The sequence below is a fragment of the Mercenaria mercenaria genome, chromosome 2 (assembly GCF_021730395.1).
Source record: "Mercenaria mercenaria strain notata chromosome 2, MADL_Memer_1, whole genome shotgun sequence".
Lineage (NCBI taxonomy): Eukaryota > Metazoa > Mollusca > Bivalvia > Venerida > Veneridae > Mercenaria > Mercenaria mercenaria.
Window position 1 is genome coordinate 115968979 of NC_069362.1, and position 17916 is coordinate 115986894.

The following is a 17916-nucleotide window of genomic DNA, read 5'->3' on the forward strand; positions in this document are numbered from 1 at the left end:
GAGGTCTGGAAACTCTTAGTAACTGTATCTGTATAGGACCAATCTGTGATAACGGGGTATTTTTTCTTATCATTTTGCAATTTAAGAATTTTTTGCCAAAATTTCTGACATATGGCAGCAGATAATATATAACTTGACTAACTTTTCATATTCTTACATACAAATATCAGAGCAACTATGAAGTGTGGCTTAAGACAAAGAGTTTTTCACTGAAAAAACATATATTGTATCCACAATTCACCTACTTTTAATAGACATTCAAAAATACCTCTTGCAGTGGCTGCAGATAAATAATTGTTTTATTTCAGAGTAAACATATTAGATCAATAAATTATTAACAACAGCACAAATGGCTTCTGCCACTTCACACGCTGTAAACAGGTCCAATTTAACTGCAATTTAACTGATTATATTAACACTGTGACTGTTAGTTACGTTTGTAAAGAATCTTTCTGACATACACAAAACATGCATTTCCCCAAACCAGAAACATCTTCATAAAATTTTACCAACCATGTACGTCTGGTAAGAAAGCAATGTAAAATATGATTTCATGAATTTTTTTTATTTGTTTGTTTGTTTTTGTTTTGTTTTTTTGTTCTCACACTAATATCATTTGGCTATAAAACTCTTGCCCGAGATCTTTTATTACAAAAGTCATTCTGTAACAAGCAGATGTTACCAGCCCGTTTTATTATGCATGTAGAACAAAAACTTCAAAGCAGCATTTTCCATCTGTTTACAAACTGCGTAATAAAATGAGAACTGATGTAATCTAGTTTTGTGAGTCATAAAATCCTTTACAAACTTTTTATAGTATCAAAACTATTGGTTAGGGTAACTCTGCCCATACCGTTTGTGGGACATAGGAACTTCGTCTTCCCTGAAATAAAGCTTTATCTCATGAAAGACGTTACTATTTATTTTCTGCTACTGTAGATCTGGTTTTTTCCCACATCACCTTTATTTCATGACTTGATACAGAACAGTTTTATTCACATTACCTAGAATTCACTTAATACAGTCAAACTTCATTCACTCAAACTAGAATGGACCGGTTCAACCTAGATGGGACCGGTGTTATCAGTAGTTCGAGCCCCCAAACAATTTATATTATACTTGACTCTGTAAGGGCCTGATGATGCGTTGGAGCAAAGGGTAGTGTTCCAATTATCCAAGTTCGAGAAAACATAGTTTGACTGTACTATTAGAGATCATCCTTTTCACTATAAACTATAAATCTGAAGTTGCACATCACTCTGAATACGAAAATTAACAAAACACCTGCGAACAATACCAAATCTACAGTATGTTGTTAAAAATACATAAACTTTGTACTATACAGGAGGTGTTACTACCACAGAAGGGCAGGACAGTATTCAACATGTGCAAAAATCAAATCTTGTAAATTAATCAGATTCAAGGTAACAATTTCAATAGAGAGTTATCCTCTAAGAGGAAATGCAGGACGATCAATCCAGGATTCCTACAGTGTTAGATCAATTATCTAGGAAAACGTCCTCATAAAGTACATCTAAAGACTTATGCCGCCAGCATTAGTAGCTGGCTAACAGCCGTACTGTTCTACCTTAAGAATGATTTTAAACAAGAACTGTCACTAATGGTGATAAATGCCCCCGCAGCACCTTGACCTTTGACCTGGTGACCCCAAAGTCAGTAGGGGTGGTGTACTCAATAAGTACTATCAGCATGTGAAGTTTGAAGGTCCTGGGTGAAGTGGTTCGCATGGCAAGTGCCTTCATACAAAAGGATAACCTTGGCCCCTGTGACCTTGACCTTTGACCTGGTGATCCCAAAGTCAGTAGGGGTAGTGTACTCAATAAGTACTATCAGCATGTGAAGTTTGAAGGTCCTGGGTGCAGTGGTTCGCATGTAAAGTGCCTTCATGCAAAAAGATAACGTTGGCCCCTGTAACCTTGACCTTTGACCTGGTGATCCCAAAGTCAGTAGGAGTGGTGTACTCAATAAGTACTATCAGCATATGAAGTTTGAAGGTCCTGGGTGCAGTGGTTCGCAAGTAAAGTGCCTTCATGCAAAAAGCCCCTGTGACCTTGACCTTTGACCTGGTGACCCCAAAGTCAGTAGAGGTGGTGTACTCAGTAAGTACTATCAGCAAGTGAAGTTTGAAGGTCCTGGGTGCAGTGGTTCGCGAGTAAAGTGCCTTCATGCTGAAAGTTAACGCTGGCCCATCTGACCTTGACCTTTGACCTGGTGACCCCATAGTCAGTAGGGATAGTGTACTCAATAAGTACTATCAGCATGTGAAGTTTGAAGGTCCTGGGTGCAGTGGTTCGCGAGTAAAGTGCCTTCATGCAAAAAGTTAACGTTGGCTCCTGTGACCTTGACCTTTGACCTGGTGACCCCTAAGTCAGTAGGGGTGATATACTCAATAAGTACTATCAGCATGTGAAGTCTGAAGATCCTGGGTGCAGTGGTTCGCGAGTAAAGTGCCTTCATGCAAAAAGTTAACGTTGTGACAAACGAACGAACAAACAAACGGATGGACAGTTGAAAACTAATACGCCTCCCTTCGGGGGCATAAAAATCATATTGTCCTTTAGATTAGATTTTGATCTTTACTGTCTAAAAAAAATAGTTTTAGTTGTAGTTTAATGTTCTTTTTGAAATTTTGCTGTTCAATTTTGAAACATTTTTTCAAATGACCTTAGTTAAGCATTTTAATCCCATGGAAAGGGCAATCCTTAATGTATAATAATAATGTTGTTTATACGAAAATAAACACTTTTTTCTTCTATACAAAACATGCATTGAATGAAAATATTTCAAAATAAACACATTCAAGTTCTTTATATACATATGGCAGCCATACAAAGGTGTGAAATTCATCCTCTACAAGTGCAGATACAGAGCAATCTGACCAGGACAGAATGAGAGAAAGTTCCCAGTACAGGGAGAACTAGATGTGTGTCCATAGGACACAGGTGCCCCCACTCCTGCCACTGTAACATGGTTTAATGACTCCAGTTAAATAATTTTTAAGATGTTTGCAACACAAACTTTTAAGAACCTTATGTGTATTTTTCACTTAATTGGCCATAACTCTGGCCTAGCTGAGTAAAATCCTAAAGAGAACACTTCATAGGCTATAAAACAATCCTCTAATGTTTTATGATTCTAAGTCAAGTACATTTTAACTTATATGTTTCACAAACTTTTTTTTTGAGTAAGTCTGGACAAGAAGTCTGGTCTTGTGTAGTGAAATAATGACTGTAGGTAAAATATTTTCGGAGCTATGCGTGACAAAACATTAAAATGACAATTTTTTCCTAGGTAAGGGGCCATAACTACTACAATACTGAATGAATCCGGACGCGAAACCCAAGTGCACAACTGCACATGCTGACCAACATTTCTGTAAACTTTGGTGACTCTAGGTCAAATACTTTTGGAGCTACGCGTGACACACCATTAAACTGACCAATTTTTAACTAAGTCAGGGGCCATAACTCCTACACGACTGAATGAATCCGGACGCGAAATCCCAGGTGCACAACTTCACATGCTGACCAACATTCCTGTAAGCTTTGGTGACTCTAGGTCAAACACTTTTGGAGCTACACGCGACACAACATTAAAACACTAAAATGACCAATTTTTACAAAGTCAGGGACTCCTACACAACTGAATGAATCCGGACGCGAAACCCCAGGTGCACAACTACACATGCTGACCAACATTTCTGTAAAGTTTTGTGACTCTACGTCAAATACTTTTGGAGCTAGGCACGACACATTCTCGGACGGACGGACTGACAAGAGCAAATCTATATGCCCCCACCACTCATGGGGATGGGGTTACAAAAAGGTTTAGGTACTATCATGTCGGGCTAACTCAGCCTAGTTCTATCTGAATAGGTAGTCTGCTTCTTTAACAGTGTAGAGCAATGATACATGCAAAGTTAATTTCTATACTCAAATCAGTAAAGCATTCATTTTTCAGATATTTGATATCTGCGATCACTGCCGTTTGTCCTGGTATCAGCAATCACCCGACTGCGAGAAACCATGCAGATATTACCCTGTATGATCTGTATCACTTTGAAAGATAAGTGCAAGTTCAACTGAAACTACTTAATGGCGAGTTAGTACTAATTCTCTTACCTGTTGAGACGTTACGGAGCTTTCCGACTCACTAATGTATCGTACTCTCTGCCTATGCATGAAATTCACCATCGGACTGCCGACTATTGGGGATCCAATCGACATTGGCTCCTCCTCCAGAGGGGACAGAATTCCTCCTTCAAATCCAGAATCACTACAATTTGATGACGTTGACCTCTGTCGTTTTAGCAAAACTGTGACATCAACTGCCTCCCCTGGGGTCGGACTCACACACAGTTCGGTGTTTCCTTTCGCCATTGTGTGGGCAACCACAGTCTGAAAACAAGAGGACCATGATGGTCCTGAATCGCTCACCTCTTCCCACATGACCCAGTTTTGAGTATGACGTCGTTTTTTCTATTATTTGACATAGTGACCTAGTTTTGGAGCTCATGTGACCCAGTTTTGAACTTGACCTAGATATTATCAAGATAAAAATTCTGACCAATTTTCATGAAGATCCATTGAAAAATATGGTCTCTAGAGAGGTCACAGGTTTTTCTATTATTTGACCTATTGACCTAGTTTTCGAAGTACGTGACCCAGTTTTGAACTTTACATAGATATCATTTCAAGATTAAAAAATATGCCTTTAGAAGTCTCTAAAATATGGCCTCTGAGAGTACAGTTTTTCTATGTTTTGATACCTACTGGCCTAGTTTTGATGGCCGTGACCCAGTTTTGAACTTTACTAGATATCATCAAGATGAACATTCAGACCAATTTCATACAGATCCATGAAAAATATGGCCTCTAGAGAGGTCAAAAGCATTTTAATAATTTTAGACCTACTGACTTAGTGTTTTGATAGAGTTGACCCAGTTTCGAACTTGACCTAGATATCATCAAGATGAACATTCAGACCAACTTTTCATACAGATCCCATGAAAAGTATGGTCTCTACAGAGGTCACAAGGTTTTTTATTATTTGACCTACTGACCTAGTTTTTTGATGGCACATGACCCAGTTTCAACTTGACCTAGATATCATCAAGTGAACATTCTGACCAATTTTATGGAGATCCATTCACAAGTATGGCCTCTAGAGAGGTCACAAGGTTTTTCTATTTTTAGACCTACTGACCTAGTTTTTGACCGCACATGACCCTGTTTCGAACTTGACCTAGATATCATCAAGATGAACATTCAGACCAATTTTCATACACATCCCATGAAAAATATGGCCTTTAGAGAGGTCACAAGGTCTTTTATTATTTGACCTACTGACCTACTTTTTGATGGCACGTGACCCATTTCGAACTTGACCTAGATATCATCAAGATGAATATTCTGACCAATTTTCATGAAGATCTCATGAATATATGGCCTCTAGAGAGGTCACAAGGTTTTTCTTTTTAGCCCTACTGACCTAGTTTTTGACCACAGGTGACCCAGTTTCGAACTTGACCTAGATATCATCAAGATGAACATTCAGACCAACTTTCATACAGATCCATGAAAAATATGGACTTTAGAGAGGTCACAAGGTTTTTCTATTATTTGACCTACTGACCTAGTTTTTGAAGGCACGTGACCCAGTTTCGAACTTGAACTAGATATCATCAAGGTGAACATTCTGACCAATTTTCATGAAGATCTTGTGAAATATATGGCCTCTAGAGAGGTCACAAGGTTTTTCTCTTTTTAGACCTACTGACCTAGTTTTTGATGGAACGTGACCCAGTTTCGAACTTGACCTAGCTATCATCAAGATGAACATTCTGACCAATTTTCATGAAGATCTTGTGAAATATATGGCCTCTAGAGAGGTCACAAGGTTTTTCTATTATTTGACCTACTGACCTAGTTTTTGACAGCACGTGACCCACTTTCGAACTTGACCTAGATATCATCAAGATGAACATTCTGACCAACTTTCATACAGATCCCATGAAAAATATGGCCTCTAGAGAGGTCACAAGGTTTTTCTATTATTTGACCTACTGACCTAGTTTTTGATGGCACGTGACCCACTTTCGAACTTGACCTAGATATCATCAAGATGAACATTCTGACCAATTTTCATGAAGATCTCATGAAATATATGGCCTCTAGAGAGGTCACAAGGTTTTTCTATTTTTAGCCCTACTGACCTAGTTTTTGACCGCAGGTGACCCAGTTTCGAACTTGACCTAGATATCATCAAGATGAACATTCAGACCAACTTTCATACAGATCCATGAAAAATATGGCCTTTAGAGGTCACAAGGTTTTTTCTATTATTTGACCTATTGACTAGTTTTTGACGGCACGTGACCCAGTTTCGAACTTGACCTAGATATCATCAAGGTGAACATCTGACCAATTTTCATGAAGATCTTGTGAAATATATGGCCTCTAGAGAGGTCACAAGGTTTTTCTATTTTTAGACCTACTGGCCTAGTTTTTGACGGCACGTGACCCAGTTTCGAACTTGACCTAGATATCATCAAGGTGAACATTCTGACCAATTTTCATGAAGATCTTGTGAAATATATGGACTCTAGAGAGGTCACAAGGTTTTTCTATTTTTAGACCTACTGACCTAGTTTTTGATGGCACGTGACCCAGTTTCGAACTTGACCTAGATATCATCAAGATGAACATTCTGACCAACTTTCATAAAGATCCCATGAAAAATGTGACCTCTAGAGTGGTCACAAGCAAAAGTTTACGGACGGACGCACGGACGGACGGACGGACGACGGACAACGGACACCGCACGATCACAAAAGCTCACCTTGTCACTTTGTGACAGGTGAGCTAAAAATACACAAGTTACAGGTGACCATTTTATGTCAAGTGCTCTAAACTCTAACAATATTCAAATACAAGACTGTTGCCAAGCAATGGAAGGCCCTACAGACTAGTTTAATATCAATTAAAAAGGAGGCATTTAACAAACCTGCATATGCTCCAAACAAACTACTACTAGTACCTATATGTAAGATTTCATTAAAACATTTCTTGTACTATCAAAGTTAACACAGGATCTATCTTTTGTACAGACAAATGGACAAACAAAAAGACGGACAAAGAGACAAGATATAATGCTCTGTATAATCTATTATATACTGCCTTCTACCTACATCCAAGTTTTCATAAAAAATCTCATTTACTTTTAAAGCTATGAAAGAATTCCATCTGTGACTGACTGAAGGACAGACACATGGCAGAGCAGATGGCCACAGAGATAACAAATAATAATATTTTTCCACATTGTCTTCTATCTATTTACCAAATTTCAGAAAAAAAATCTCACCTACTTTTTGGACTATTTGTTGCAATATCTGTTGCCACAGCAACAACATAAAAGGATATGCACACCTGTCCATATACATTTTTGTACCAAATTTCATGAAAAATGTCTTTTAAAGTTATTGCAAGACACCATTCTGGGTGACAGACTCCACACCATCTGATGAAGTAAAAAATTAAAGCCAGTTTCCAGTGATATAATTATATATATGAAGCAGACACAAGTAAAGCCATTTAACCTTTAACCACCAAATGCGACCTTGACCTATGACCTCATGAATTGAGTCATTTGACCTTCACATCATCTTGATAAGGTTTAACAGCTGATTCTTGTTTCATGAAAATATTTTCAGTGTTTTATAACAAACTGCAGAGACTGAAGTTCAACTATTTGACATTTGACCTCTTAAGATACACCCTGACCCTAAAGCAAGTGACCTTGGTCATGCATATTTACAAACTATCAAGGTGAACATTATGTGTATATAGTTATTTGATAATCAACAAGAGCTGTCCGTAAGACAGCGCGCTCGACTTTTCTCAGTGCTTGACTCTGAATTAGTGCTTTGCCAGTAAAAAAAAATCCAAGTTAAAAAGGAACACAACTCTGTCAAAATTCAAATTGGAGCTATAGGAATTGTGTCTCCTGGTGTAGACTTTGATAGTAAATAACTATTTTGAGTTTCAAGTCAAAAGCTTTAATAGTAACAGAGATATTTGACTTTATCAAAAATTTTAACAGAAAATTCTAAGTTAAAAAGGGGCATAATTCTGTCAAAATTCAATCAGAGTTATGGGGATTGTTTCTCCTGGTGTAGACTTTGACGGTAAATAAGTATTTTAAGTTTCAAGTCAAAAGCTTTGGTAGTAACAGAGATATTTGACTTTATCAAAACTTCAACCAAAAATTCTAAGTTAAAAAGGGGCATAATTCTGTCAAAATTCAAACCAGAGTTATGAGAAATTGTGTCTCTGATGTAGACTTTGATAGTAAATAACTATTTGAGTTTCAAGCCAAAAGCTTTAATAGTAACAGAGATATTTGACTTTATCAAAACATTTAATAAACAAGAGGGCCAAGATGGCCCTAGGTCGCTCACCTGAGAAAACACACCATAAACACACCATAACAGTGTAAATGTTTGAGCTAATGATTTCATGGAAAAAATATTCTGACCAATTATCATTAAAATTGGAGCAAAAAGTCTTGAGTATAAACAAGTATTTTCTTTGATCTGACCTAGTGACCTAGTTTTTGACCCCAGATGACCCATATTCAAATTTAACCTAGAGTTCATCAAGGCTATCATTCTGACCAAATTTCAAGAAGATCAATTGAAAAATACAGCCTCTATCGCATACAGAAGGTTTTTCTTTGATTTGACCTAGTGACCTAGTTTTTGACCGCAGACTACCCATATTCGAACTTGACCTAGATTTCATCAAGGCAACCATTGTGAACAAATATTATGAAATCCAGTGTAAAATGCAGCCCCTATTGCATACACAAGGTTTTTCCATTATTTAACCTAGTGACCTAGTTTTTAAACCCAGCTTATCCATATTCAAACTTGACCCAAATTTCATCAAGGCTATCATTCTGACAAAATTTCATGAAGATCAGTTGAAAAATACAGCCTCTATCACATACACAAGGTGTTTCTTTGATTTGACCTAGTGACCTACTTTCTGAATCCAGATGACCCATAATCAAACTCAACGTAGATTTTATCAAGGCAATCATTTTGACCAAATTTCATGAAGATCAGTTGAAAAATACAGCCTCTATAGCGTACACAAGTTTTTTCTTTGATTTGACCTAGTGACCTACTTTTTGATCCAAGATGACCCATATTCAAACTTGACCTAGATTTCATCAAGGCTATTATTCAGACATAATTTCATGAAGATTTATTGAAAAATACAGCTTCTATTGCATACACAAAGTTTTTCTTTGATTTGACCTAGTGACCTAGTTTTTGACCCGAGATGACCCATTTTCGAAATCGGCCTAGATTTCATCAAGGTTATCATTCTGACCAATACTCATGAAGAATAATTGAAAAATACAGCCTCTATCGCATACACAAGGTTTTTCTTTGATTTGATCTAGTGACCTAGTTTTTGACCCGAGATGACCCATTTTCGAACACGGCTAGATTTCATCAAGGTTATCATTCTGACCAATACTCATGAAGATAATTGAAAAATACCGCCTCTATCGCTTACACAAGGTTTTTCTTTGATTTGACCTAGTGACTAGTTTTTGACCCGAGATGACCATTTTCGAACTCGGCCTAGATTTCATCAAGGCAATCATTCTGACCAAAATTCATGAAGATCAATCCATTAATACAGCCTCTATCGCATACACAAGGTTTTTCCTTGATTTAACCTAGTGACCTAGTTTTTGATCCGAGATGACCCATTTTCGAACTCGGCCTAGATTTCATCAAGGTTATCATTCTGACCAATATTCATGAAGACTTATTGAAAAATACAGCCTCTATCGCATACACAAGGTTTTTCTTTGATTTGACCTAGTTTTTGACCCGAGATGACCCATTTTCGAACTCGGCCTAGATTTCATCAAGGTTATCATTCTGACCAATATTCATGAAGATTAATTGAAAAATACAGCCTCTATCGCATACACAAGCTAAATGTTGACAGACGACAGACGCCAGGCAACAGACGACGGACGACGGACATCGAGCGATCAGAAAAACTCACCTGAGCATTGCTCAGGTGAGCTAAAAAAAATGTAAGTTAAAAAAGGCATAATTAAGTCAAATTAAAATCAGAGTTTATGGAGATTGTTTCTCCTGGTGTAGACTTTGATGGTAAATAGTATTTTAAGTTTCAAGTCAATAGCTTTGATGTAACAGAGATATTTGACTTTATCAAAAACTTTAACCAACTCGACACCGACATCGGGGCGAGTGCAATAGCTCTACTTTTTCTTCGAAAAGTTGTTTTGGAAGACAAAGGAAACCCCTTTTTCCCTGCAGACCAGTTTACAGTTCGCAGTTTGATTTGCGAAAGGCAAACTGGTCTGCAGTTCGAAATACGATTACAAAGCTAAATGGCTTCGAATTGTAAAATGCATTCTTGTCCACAGGTTGCAGGGCGGTGTTGATTAGACTGCACTTTGAAGTTTGAATCACAAACTGCAGACCAGTTTGCAGTTCGCAGTTCGAATCGCGAACTGCAGACCAGTTTGCAGTTCGCAATTCGAATTATGAACTACGAATTGCAAACTGCGAATTGCAGGGCAGTGCTGATTAGACTGCACCTTGAAATTTTAATTTTAAACAGCAGACCAGTTTGCAGTTTGCAGTTTGCAGTTCGAATAGCGAAGTGCAGACCAGTTTGCAGTTCGCAATTCGGATCGCGAACTGCAGACCAGTTTGCAGTTCGCAGCTGGAAACACGAACTGCAGACCAACTGTGAAATGCATTTTTGCCCACAATGCGCAAGACAGTGCTGACCAGACTGCACTTTGAAATTTGAATCGTAAACTGCAAAAGAACGCCACGAAAAGTAGGGGTCATATATCTTCTGACAGGTCAACACTATGGAATATCTTCCAAATTGACAACTAAAATGTGGGTATGAACACATGTGTAATTAGGTTTGTTTACATTTCTTTAAAAGCAAAAAGTCTCCTTGAAAATGCTACCAAAATGTCAGGTATAAGTCCACAATGAAATAAAAACAGGACCCGGCTTACATAAAATATGATAATGCCAATTTAACTGGGAAAAAAATGGAAGATTCTTTCTTTCCACCATTATCCGACTAGCCCGGAAGTGCCGCTTGATTACCTATTGATGAATATTGTACCTTTAAGAAAAAAGTGGCTTTCTATAATAGTGTCAGTTTCATTTGTATAGTAAAAGCAGCTTAATTGCATACAGAGTACTCAGTACTCAAAGTTTCAGCTTGATAAAATCATTTTCAAGGTTTATTGCATTTTCAGTAACGCGTGTCACTGCGGCAATTTTCCTCAAAAATAATTGTCGCGACAAAACTTTTAACCATTGCTCCTAGTTGGGGCTTATTTTTGCCCTGTTCTTCTATTTTGTACTCAAATTTGCAAGCAAATAACACATAAACACTGTTAACTATACAAACTTTCAACTCGGATAGCTATGAATGGGTACTATTTAGGCTCTGAATATGCATTTTATGAAAACAGTACATCTAAAATAGTGAAAATGTGATTTTTAAACTTTTTATTTTACAATTTTTACAGAAAAATACAATGAAATGTTCATTTTCTACCAAAACCTCTGCACAAATTTCAAGTGCTACTTGATTACCTATTTAGTATTATTGTACCTTTTGCGCTTGAACGTGGGCGCTATATAAATCTGGAAGTTTCGATGCCCTAAAATTAGCCTAGTGTTCCCGTTTTAATTTTAGTCAATATTTACACATATTCAATAAAAGAAACTGCAAGTACTTGTGTCATATATGATAGTTAAAATATATTCAAGGTATGACGTATTGCTTTAATATGGAAGATGATATGTATGAGTCATCTCAAAATCGACTGCGGGACTAAATGTGCACTTCCGTGAAAACTTTACTAAACAGGTATTTATATTTTTGTTACACACCTCATACTTTATGTATGTGATTTACTCTGCCTATGTCAGTGTATAATCATAGACTTTCAATTTATACACTTAAATATATAGTACAAAATCTCGATATGTTGGTCGTATTGCCTAAATTCCAAATATCGAAAGTTGAATACATCTCAATTTGTTCTTAACCTTTAGCCTGCTGGCGGCAAGTGATCTTACCTTTGCGACCAGTACAGACCAGTACAGACATGTAGGCTTATCTTGGTATGCATTGGTCGCTTTTTCAGTGAACACCCCTTCAAATGATAAATGGTACTGCCTAAATTGAATAAAAGACCAGTCCATTTTAGAAATTTAGCAGGGTAAAGGTTAAGTAACTTATTCATAAATATTAGTCAATGACCCGGTTCATGGTACCTGAATGTGTCAACTATCTCGGCTTTTTATTTCGTGTTTATGCCCTGCCGGAACAAAATCTTATTAAAAGTGTCATTTCATTCGACTCCATGTTTTACACTTACACACGTGATACGCGCCTGCATTAATATGTATGTTTCGTATGATTTTATCTAGGTTTTCACGTCGCAATTCAATTAAAATGATGGACAAAAAAGCATTATGATATTAGCTAGATTATGTTACGTCTGACATTCATTCTTTATAAATATTTATCATATCTATGCATTGTTGATGCAAAGTGTAAAATGACACGAAATTGTGTCATCTCTAAAATTACTGTTAAGGGTTTTTTGAAAGGTATTAAATGTACTGCTCGAACTTTGTTGTCGGACAAGTGTACTGTTCGAACTTCGTTGTCCAGCAAGGCAAGTGTAATGCTCGAACTTAACTGTGCGGCAGGTGTTCTACTCAAACTTGGCTGTCCGGCAAGTGTACTGCCCTAACATGACTGTCAGGCAAGTGTACTGCACGAACTTGGTTGTTCGGCAAGTGTGCTGCTCCAACGTGGCTGTGCGGCAGGTGTATTGGTCGAACTTGGCTGTCTGGCAAGTATACTGCTCGAAATTTGCTGTCCGGCAGGTGTACTGCTCAAACTTGGTTGTCCGGCAAGTGTAATGCTCGAACGTGGTTGTCCGGCAAGCGTTCTGCTCGAACTTGGTTGTCCAGCTAGTGTACTGCTCGAACTTAACTGTCCGGCAGGTGGTCTGCTCGAACTTGACGGTCCGGCAAGGGTACTGCTCGAACTTGGCTGTCCGTACTGCCCAAAGCTGGCAGTCAGGAAGGTGTACTGCTCAAACTTGGCAGTCTGACAGGCGTATTTCTCAAACTTGCCTGTCCGGCAAGTGTACTGCTCGAACATGGCTGTCCGTAAGGTGTACTGCCCAAAGCTTGCAGTCAGACAGGTGTACTGCTCAAACTTGGCAGTCTGACAGGTGTACTTCTCAAACTTGCCTGTCCGGCAGTTGGTCTGCTCGAACTTGTCAGTCCGGCAAATGTACTGCTCGAACTTGGCTGTCCGTAAGGTGTACTACCCAAAGCTGGCAGTCAGGCAGGTGTATTGCTCAAACTTGGCAGGCTGACAGGTGTACTTCTCAAACTTGCCTGTCCAGCAGGTGTACTGCTCGAACTTGGCAGTCTGGTAGCAGCACTGCTCGAATTTGGCTGTCTGGCAGATGCATTTCTCAACCTTTGACCTGTTCAGCAGGAGTAAAGGTAAACCTTGCCTGTCAGGCAGATGTACTGCTCGGCTTTGGAGCTGTCCGGCAGGTGCACTTTTCACACCTGGCTGTCCGGCAGATGTACTGTTCGAACTTGTATGTCTTGCAGGTGTTACGCTTCAACTTAGAGGTGTTCAGCAGGTGCACTGGTTTAATTTGACTGTCCGGCAAGTGTACTAATCGAACCTGACTGTCCGGCAGGTGTACTGCTCGAACTTGAAGCTGTCTGGCAAGTGATTTGATAAAACTTTGCTGTCCGGAAAGTGTATTTCTTGACCTTGGCTATTTCGCAGGTGTTCTACTCGAAAATGACTGTCTGGCAGATGTACTGCTTAAACTTGGCTTTCCGGCAAGTGTGTTGCTCAAACTTGGCTTTCCTGCAGGTGTACTGCTCGAACTAGACTGTCCGGCAAGTGTACTGCTCGAACATAGCCTTACGGCAGGTGTACTGCTTAAAATAGACTGTCTGGTAGATATACTGCTCGAACTTGGTTGTCGGGCAAGTGTACTGCTCAAACTTGGCTGTCCGGCAAGTGTACTGCTCGAACCTAACTGTCCGACAGATGTACAGCTCAAATTTTGAGCTGTCCGGTAGAGGCAGTGCTCGAACTTGACTGTCTATCAGATGTATTGCTCGAACTTCAAGCTGCCTGGTAGTAGTATTGCTCGAACTTTTGCTTTTCGGCAAGTGTAATGCGTTAACTTTGCTGTCCGGCAGGTGTACTGCACGAACTTAACTGCACGACAGTTATATTTCTTTAACTTGGAGCTGTCCGGCAGGTCGAACTTGGAGCTGTCCTGCAGGTATACAGCTTAAACTTTGAGCTGTCCGCCAGGTGTACTGTTCGACCTTTGAGGTGTCCGGCAGGTGTTCTGCTCGAACTTTGAAGTGTCCAGCAGGTGTACCGCTCAAACTTGGCTGTCCAGCAGGTGTTTCGCCCAAAGCTGGTAGTCCGGCAAGTGTACTGCCCAAACTTGGCAGTCTGAGAGGTGTACTGCTCGAACTTGGCTGTCCAGCAGGTGTGCAGCTCAAACTTGGTAGTCCGGCAAGTGTACTTCTCAAACTTGCCTGTCCAGCAGGTGTACTGCTTGAATTTAGCTGTCCAGTAGCAGCACTGCTCGAATTTGGCTGTCTGGCAGATGTAATTCTTAACCTTTGTGCTGTCCGGCAGGAATACTGCTCAAACTTGGCAGTCAGACGGATGTACTGTTCGACTTTGGAGTTGTCCGACAGGTGCACCGTTTCCACCTGGCTGTTCGACAGGTGTACTGCTCAAACTTGGTTGCCCTGCAAGTGTACTGCTCGAACTTGGTTGTCCGGCAAGTGTACTGCTCGAACTTGGTTGTCCAGCAAGTGTACTGCTCGAACTTAACTGTCCGGCAGGTGTTCTGCTCGAACTTGGCGGTCCGGTAAGTATACTACTCGAACTTGGCGGTCCGGCTGGTGTACTGCCCAAAGCTGGTAGTCCAGCAAGTATACTGCTCAAACCTGACAGTCTGACAGGTGTACTGCTCGAACTTGATTGTCCAGCAAGTGTACTGCTCGAACTTAACTGTCCGGCAGGTGTTCTGCTCGAACTTGGCTGTCCGGCAAGTGCGTTGCTCGAACTCGGCTGTCCAGCAGGTGTACTGCTCAAACCAGACTGTCCGGCAAGTATACTGCCCAAACTTGGTTGTACGGCAAATGTACGGCTCGGACTTGTCTGTCGGATAAGTTTACTGTTCGAAGTTGGAGCTGTTCTGTTGGTGTACTGCACGAAAATGGCTGTCCGGCAGGTGTACTGCTCGAAATTGGCAGGTCCGGTAGGTGTACTGCTCGAACTAGGAGCTGTCCCTTAGAGATACTGCTCTAACTTTGCAGTCCGACTTGTATACTGTTAGAACTTTGAGCTGTCCGTCATGTGTACAGCTCCAAATATGAACTGGCCGGCAGGCTGCTTGAACTTCGGTAGTATTTCAATAAAGAAATGAAAGTAGACACGACAACGTGAAAAATCCATGCATTACTTTTGAAATTTCGATATGTATTCTTATTTGTTGAAGGTTTTGTTTTTACGTCAGGTTGATATAAGTCAAATAAATATATATATGGAATGATGAATTAAATGCTTTATTTATTTTACCATTTACAGTGCCACACAGTCTAACCGAATATATCAACGATGGCTATGGCGTTTCCATGGTCCACATGCTACACATGCAGAGTATGTGGCCACGTTCTAGATGCATCAGAATTAAATTTGTGTAATGATTACGATGACAAAATACACCAGCATTTACTGGATAAATGTGATATGTACGGGATGTATGAATATCGGGAAGAAATAAAAGTGAATATGAAAGTCCCATTAACTGTAAACTGCACAAACAGTGAATGTGAATCAACTATTAAAGTAATTGCATATGTTGAAGCTGTTCCTGTTTGGTTAGAATGTGATCCAAGTAGTGACAAGGACGTAGATGTAGATACTTTTGAACTTGTAGAAGTCAGTGTAATTGAATTCTGCAATAACCGGCATGTAGAAGAGGTTCAGTTGAGAATTATATGCAAGGCAAAAATGGGAGAGGCTGCTAGTTGCTACCTTGGTTATAACGAAGAAACTCGTAGACTTTACAGGCCGATTCGTGGTGGTAACGAAGGAAACTTCTCGTGGCCGACCGCTTTAAACGAGTTTCGTGTTGGAGAAATTTACTCGTTTAGAGTATTAGCTAGAAACAATAGCAGTGTAGAATGCTCTACAGGATTTCCTCATCAAAATGAAGATATAGTTGTTGAAGAAGAACAAATAACCGCCCACGGTTTGCAAAGATCCTGGACTCCAAGTATACTTGAAGGCATTGCAAGTTCAAGTATCTTTGACATATTTCCCGAAGAATTTATAAAAGAAATGAAATATATAGACGCGGACACAGATTGTCCATCAGCTGGCGTTCTCCGTGTACATGAGAACGATATCAATGTATATAAACCCTTCGAAAAATTTCGAGTTAGTATTAAGAATTGCGGTATTAGTTTTGATTTTCCGCTGACCGCGACATCATTCAAGCACCTAATGTACAGAGAGGGATCAGAACAGCGCTTATTCTGCTTGGGTTAGGAAGACCTTATACATGTGACGGAGAATACGATCCGGCTAGGTGTTATATTTTAGTGTTGGGTATATACCTTTATTGAACTGGTGAATGGCATTAGCCATGTCCATTTGTTTACTGTGTCTGACGTGACAATGCTGAGATAGTTTTCCTATCTCGCGTGGTAAACGCATTGTGTTTTAAAGACGCGTTTGTAGGATATTAGACCACGATTCCATTGAGTATTGCTTATGATTGTGAATAACCCGTTTTTATGAATACAACTTAAAAATGTCCAATGCTCATTTTTCACTAAGATATTTTATCTGTCTTTTGTCCTTTACTTCAAATGTAAAAATTGAGGATGCCTAATGTACACGTCATATCTTTGAAAAGTTATATAGTAGTGAAACTCTAGGAGACTTGTTTCAAGTTTTAGTATTGTGTAATTAAAAGTAGCCAAGTTACCGTGTCTTGGAGGTATATGAAACCAAATAATACCCGTATTAGCCAATGACTGGAATTATTACCATGCACTAAGAGCTAGTAACGCAGAACTTTGCAAACATGTTATTTCCTATTGTTCTTTTAAAATTTATTCCAAGACTAGTAAAATCATCGGGATGAACTTGTTATAAATTAAACGCAGACATCTCGTATGTCCGATTATGCAACCGGGGCACTAACTGTTGAATACTAACAATGACAGTTTAGTTTGTATCACTATTTCCGATATGGTTAGGACATGTGTGTTATTAAGGGCATACCTTCTGAACCTATAGTACTAAGCCGAACAGGTTTTACTACAAAGGTTCAAGAATTGTGTGGTACTCGTTGTCTTATTTACAAAAAGGTGTTCCGGATTAAGTCCTGCTGAGTTGAGATTTTTTTCAATTATTGTGAGGTATAGCCTGCTAGTACGTAACCAAACGAATAAGACCATTACTGTAGTAATCATTGTGTTGAATCCATAACCCTGGAGGGTCTACCGTAATTGCCGATGTTCCGTATGTTAGTATCCGAGTTCGAACTTATTGTACTCTTTAGCATTCTAACGACCAACTAGGTACCGTATCCGATGTTGTATGTCGTAAATTAGTGAATTATGCTTATTTGCTCTAAATCTCTTGAGATTGTATGTATATTCATGAACAACCAGGACACGGGACAAAAAGATTTATCACTTACAAGTTA

At 39.2% G+C, this 17916-nt stretch overlaps 2 protein-coding genes across 3 annotated transcripts; one reads left to right on the forward strand and one right to left on the reverse strand.

Moving 5' to 3' along the window:
* Positions 1 to 526: 526 nt before the first annotated feature.
* On the reverse strand, positions 527 to 4642 carry LOC128548782 (uncharacterized). Its single transcript, XM_053524241.1, has 2 exons — positions 4143 to 4642; positions 527 to 883 (listed from the first exon to the last, which is right to left on the reverse strand). Exons 1-2 carry the CDS (start codon positions 4467 to 4469, stop codon positions 833 to 835), a joined length of 378 nt encoding a protein of 125 aa, XP_053380216.1. The 5' UTR covers positions 4470 to 4642; the 3' UTR covers positions 527 to 832.
* A 7189-nt stretch (positions 4643 to 11831) lies between these two features.
* Positions 11832 to 17189, forward strand: LOC123565083 (uncharacterized). 2 transcript variants are annotated; one of them, XM_053537626.1, is made up of 3 exons: positions 11832 to 11981; positions 14823 to 15060; positions 15783 to 17189. In XM_053537626.1, the coding sequence occupies exon 3, from the start codon at positions 15813 to 15815 to the stop codon at positions 16746 to 16748; it is 936 nt and encodes a 311-aa protein (XP_053393601.1). In that variant the 5' UTR covers positions 11832 to 11981; positions 14823 to 15060; positions 15783 to 15812; the 3' UTR covers positions 16749 to 17189. The 2 variants fall into 2 exon arrangements, with proteins under 2 accessions (XP_053393601.1, XP_053393600.1); XM_053537625.1 differs by lacking the exon at positions 14823 to 15060.
* The last annotated feature ends 727 nt before the right edge of the window (positions 17190 to 17916 follow it).

Coding starts and splice junctions, on each gene's coding strand:
- LOC128548782 (XM_053524241.1), bottom strand. CDS start 4,469: ATGTGGGAAGAGGTGAGCGATTCAGGACCATCATGGTCCTCTTGTTTT. Junction 884..4,142: donor GCTCCGTAACGTCTCAACAG/GTAAGAGAATTA, acceptor GCTTTATTTCAG/GGAAGACGAAGTTCCTATGT.
- LOC123565083 (XM_053537626.1), top strand. CDS start 15,813: ATGGCTATGGCGTTTCCATGGTCCACATGCTACACATGCAGAGTATGT.